Source organism: Dioscorea cayenensis, chromosome 4 (assembly GCF_009730915.1).
Source record: "Dioscorea cayenensis subsp. rotundata cultivar TDr96_F1 chromosome 4, TDr96_F1_v2_PseudoChromosome.rev07_lg8_w22 25.fasta, whole genome shotgun sequence".
Lineage (NCBI taxonomy): Eukaryota > Viridiplantae > Streptophyta > Magnoliopsida > Dioscoreales > Dioscoreaceae > Dioscorea > Dioscorea cayenensis.
The window spans coordinates 2784477-2788810 of record NC_052474.1 but is presented as its reverse complement, the minus strand read 5'-3'; the positions used below and the strand labels follow the sequence as shown (position 1 = coordinate 2788810).

Here is a 4334-nt window from a genome sequence, read left to right as displayed (position 1 = left end):
ATAGCTTATTTATATATACATTAGTTTCTATTCAAACTTATTTAAAAATATATAACCCATAAAAGTCCACAAATATATAAGTTGCTCTAATTGCAACATCACCAAAATCAACTTGCAAATTAAAATTAAAAATCATACCCATCTCATTAGCAAATATTATAAATGAAACAATCAACATTGCAAAAACAAAAAAAAAAATAGAGTAAGAAACTCATTAACAAAAAATAATTTAATTATTCAAGTCATTGCCTTAACTAAAATAATGTTACCAAATAAAAAATCTTCAGTCTTAAAATAAAATAAGTAATCTTCAAAGCATTATAAAATGATGGATTCAATGGTAAAAATGCAAAATAATAATAAAAAAAAAATTATTCTATTTTATCGGATAAAGTGGGTCAATAAAAAAAATTATTATATTTTTTTATCACTAAACAGACAATAAAAAAAAGTATATTATGTTAATTATCTATTTTTTTAAAAAAAAATGGATAAATCACTAATAGTAAAAAGAAGATAAAGAGTACAAAATATCCACTAGATGTGGAAAACACAAACAAAGACGGCAACAACGAGGTAGAGGAAAAGATAAGATAAGAAAAGATAAGATGATGACGAAAATCACTCCCGTAGACAGAAGTGGATGAGCATCAGCCTATTCCCCCAAAAGCTCCGGACTTCTCACACGGAATTGTCGACCACCGGGGATGTCGACATGAGTCTCTATCATCTCCACAGAGCAACGAACGCTAGTGACAAAGACTTCCAGATACACGATCTTGTTTTTGGGTCTACCAAAAAATGAAAATAAGGCCCAACCAGTGCAAACACCAACGTAGGGCCCACTCAGCCCAAATCCAATATGAAGTCCCTCCAACCAGTCGATCGAATTACCGCCCACCCACATAGCATTAATAACATGGTCCACATTGAAAACAGTTTAAACCCAAAAGGATCCTCAACCAATGAGAGCCCAACAGCCAAGTATTTAGGCCAATGAGATGGTGACACCAAAGAGGGATTGCTCGCCACTCCCGAGGGGAAAATACCTATATCCACACATCCCGAAACCTCAGCCATCACAGCCCGAATTCCCTCTCCAAGCGCGCCAGCAGATCCGCAACATGCCTCGGCCAACGCACGAACCATCCCATGCTCGACACGTCGTCTACTCGAGCCTCCCGTCCATATCCGCAGAAGTTCAACGGTCCGAGAAGCCTCCCGCCCAACGGTTCTTCCCCTAAAGACCATCCGGCCACCGGAAACCTGTGATGACCTCGATGACTGGAGCACCGTCATCGTCCCGGCAGCAGTGGAGCCACGCTCAGCCGCAACCTGTTTTCCAACAATGGGAGAGCCAAGCTCCACCCCGGTCTTCCTCATGGCTGCGTGGGAATGCAATTCAACCAACGCCACCCGAGCCAACGCCACGCTGTCCATCCGGCTAATCTCCACCCCTGTCTTCTTCTTGCCGGTGAGGGAGCGCAACTCCACCATCGCTACCGAATTCTCAACCTCCTTCTGTCGATTTTGTCCTATCAATATAATATATATATATACATGCATAACAAACTCTAAATTTATTAAAAACAGGTGAAACATATTATATATATATATAGAGAGAGAGAGAGTTAGCGAGACAGACAAAAATAAACGAGATAACTGCGACAAAAGCCCCATGACCCATCAATTGATGGGGCAAAGACTATGTAGCGAAGAGCTAATCACAAAGGCCAATACCTTAATTCTATATTTCCAATAGGTTCTGCATCAAGGTGCAGATAGCGGACGAGAAGCTGATGGTGCAGTTATCTGATCACTTGTCATGATCTCAATCTCCTTCACAAACCTATCCATTGCAGCGCTTGGCAAGCAAACAGGCACCACAATGCCATTCCTAAAAGGTATATAAAAGCTCACCAGTGGGATATCTTTAAAACTAGCTAGTTTGGATCTTAATTATTTAAAATGATAGATTATCCAGACAAACTGCACCTGAATCAAGAGCAATGGACAGTTAAGAACACCAGCAGAACCCTCAACGTCGAAGAGGAGCTCCTCCATGCATGGGAACGGTGGCTGCAGGTTGTCACCGAAATCCTGCAGGCGGACATTTGCATCAGCTTCACTGAACAACAACCCTTCACCAGTGCACTCCACAACAAGCTTTCTTCCAGACTCTTCCCGAAGACGGCCGGCAAAGGGATAGTAGAACACCAGAGCTCTGGCCAAGGCCTCTCTTATCACCTTTGCAGGATCAATGCCACTCATACATGGCTCGTTTCTGTAGAAGTGGATTAGAGGGATCTGGAACCTCAGGCACTCCTGGTCATCGATGTCTGAGAGATACTTGAACTCGTGTGGTGTAGGCTTTGCCGGTGTTACTAGAACCGGCATCTTCCTCTGCACTGTGAAAACCAGAGAGGATGGTGCCATTATTGATGACAAGTAGAATAGTTTCTTCAGTAGTTTGTGATTTTTCTAAGGTAGGACAGCATTGGCTTATATAGGAGAACAGAGGAGAGGAAGTGACCATTTGATTTTTCTTCATTCGATTAATGCATCAATTCTCGATCACATGTTTTAACCTGACGCTGTTCACGAAATCTTCGTTTTTATCGAAGAACATAGTTTGCCTGGTAGAGGCAAAATATCTATGACCTTCTACCAGCTGACCACTAGAATAGCTCAATCATCATCATTATATATACCGCATCTTAATTATATCCCCTAAAAATCACTATTCCTCATAGTTTTCTTTTGATTGACATTTGGCTTGCTGTGATTGGGTGTGTTGGCCGCTGGTCCACATTAACATTCATAACCCGCGAGTGAGCATACCATTGAACACATTTTCGTATTCGTTTTTTTAACCTAGGGTTGAAATCAAAAGAAGTACAATCTCATCACTATCTTATCCGACGGTTAATATTAAAGATTGGGTAAATGACTCAAATGGTCACTAAACTATGTCCCAATTTCTATTTGAGTCACTGAACTGAAAAAAATTCTATTTGGGTCACTTAACTTAGTAAATTATTCCAATCAAGTCACGGCGTTAATGGAAGGTTGACCTAGCTTGCCACCTCACCATTGGCCCCGCCTTGTCAGCAACACTCATGCACTGTTCATCTCTCACCATTCCCCTCTTACATCCAAACAACTCCTTCATCCCTCCCAAACTCCTCTCTTTCTCTTCTTCTTTATCTTCTCCATCTCCTTCTTCATCTCTTCAACCTTCATCTCCTCCTCTTCCTCCTCCTCCTCCATTATCATCACATTCTTCTTCCTTTCTTTCTCATTACTACTCAGCTCATCTCCATTAATGAGCACCTCTCTAATCTTCATCTGCCCAATAAACAACACTTGAGCTAAAACCTCATTGGCAATTCAAATTCAAAAAACAAGCTTCTTCAAATTGCGAAGCAAAAACAAGAAGATCATTGAATTAATTGTGGGGTTCATACCAAAAAAGAGAGGATCAATGAATGCATCAAGTCATGCATACATGGGCTTGAGTCCATGATAACCATGCAGTTCACTGAAGTCTTCATTGAAGATCTTTTAACCCATGACATAGAATGCATTAAGAGAATACTTGCTACTTCATTGCAAGTAGTAAAACTGAATCAAATGCAAAAGAAGCAGAGGTTGTGATTGAGATCATAAAGGAGTATGCAGGAGAGATGGAAAGAGAGTGTTGTGTTGCGCTAAAGAACACATTTTCTTAAGTGTGGCAGGGGAGGCGGCCAATTAAAAATAGCAAATATGTGAGTTCAAATTTTAGCCACGACTAAAGATAAGAGTGTTGTGTTGCCCTAAATAACACATTTTCTTAAGTGTGGCAAGGGGAAGTGACTAATTAAAAATAGCATATATATGAGCTCAAATTCTAGCCACGATTAAAGATAAGAGTGTTGTGTTGCGCTAAAGAACACATTTTCTTAAGTGTAGCAGGGGAAGTGGCCAATTAAAAATAGCATATACGTGAACTCAAATTCTAGCCATGAATGAAAAAATAGCTCAATCATGTGATGTATTTCTTTTTTTTTAATTATAACTCTATGCTTTAATTTGATTTAAAAATAAATAAATAAATAAACCATATTCATTAAGAAAAAACCAACAATATAAAAGATGAGCAGAGAGTATAAAAATGTCAAAGACAGTGAGAATAAAAAAAAACATTACAACCATACATATTGAAAGAATATTTTTAATTTTATTTTATTGACAAATAAATTTTGAGGTTTTATTAAATTTAAAAATTCAGTACTGATTTTTTTTAACATAAAAATAAGTATTTTAAAGAATCAAAATTTACTTTTATAGAT

General features: G+C 38.6%; 1 protein-coding gene across 2 annotated transcripts; it reads right to left on the bottom strand.

The window, feature by feature from the left end:
• Window positions 1–487: 487 nt before the first annotated feature.
• On the bottom strand, window positions 488–2655 carry LOC120258353 (benzyl alcohol O-benzoyltransferase-like). 2 transcript variants are annotated; one of them, XM_039265727.1, is made up of 3 exons: window positions 1996–2655; window positions 1741–1897; window positions 488–1521 (listed from the first exon to the last, which is right to left on the bottom strand). In XM_039265727.1, exons 1-2 carry the CDS (start codon window positions 2434–2436, stop codon window positions 1850–1852), a joined length of 489 nt encoding a protein of 162 aa, XP_039121661.1. In that variant the 5' UTR covers window positions 2437–2655; the 3' UTR covers window positions 488–1521; window positions 1741–1849. The 2 variants fall into 2 exon arrangements, with proteins under 2 accessions (XP_039121661.1, XP_039121660.1); XM_039265726.1 differs by having other exon boundaries at window positions 489–1535; window positions 1996–2654.
• Window positions 2656–4334: the final 1679 nt, after the last annotated feature.

Bases quoted from the DNA above. Each gene is read 5' to 3' on its own strand.
- LOC120258353 (XM_039265727.1), bottom strand. From the start codon at position 2,436: ATGGCACCATCCTCTCTGGTTTTCACAGTGCAGAGGAAGATGCCGGTT. The intron at 1,898-1,995 runs GTGCAGTTTGTC...TATACCTTTTAG, and splicing joins GTCCATTGCTCTTGATTCAG to GAATGGCATTGTGGTGCCTG.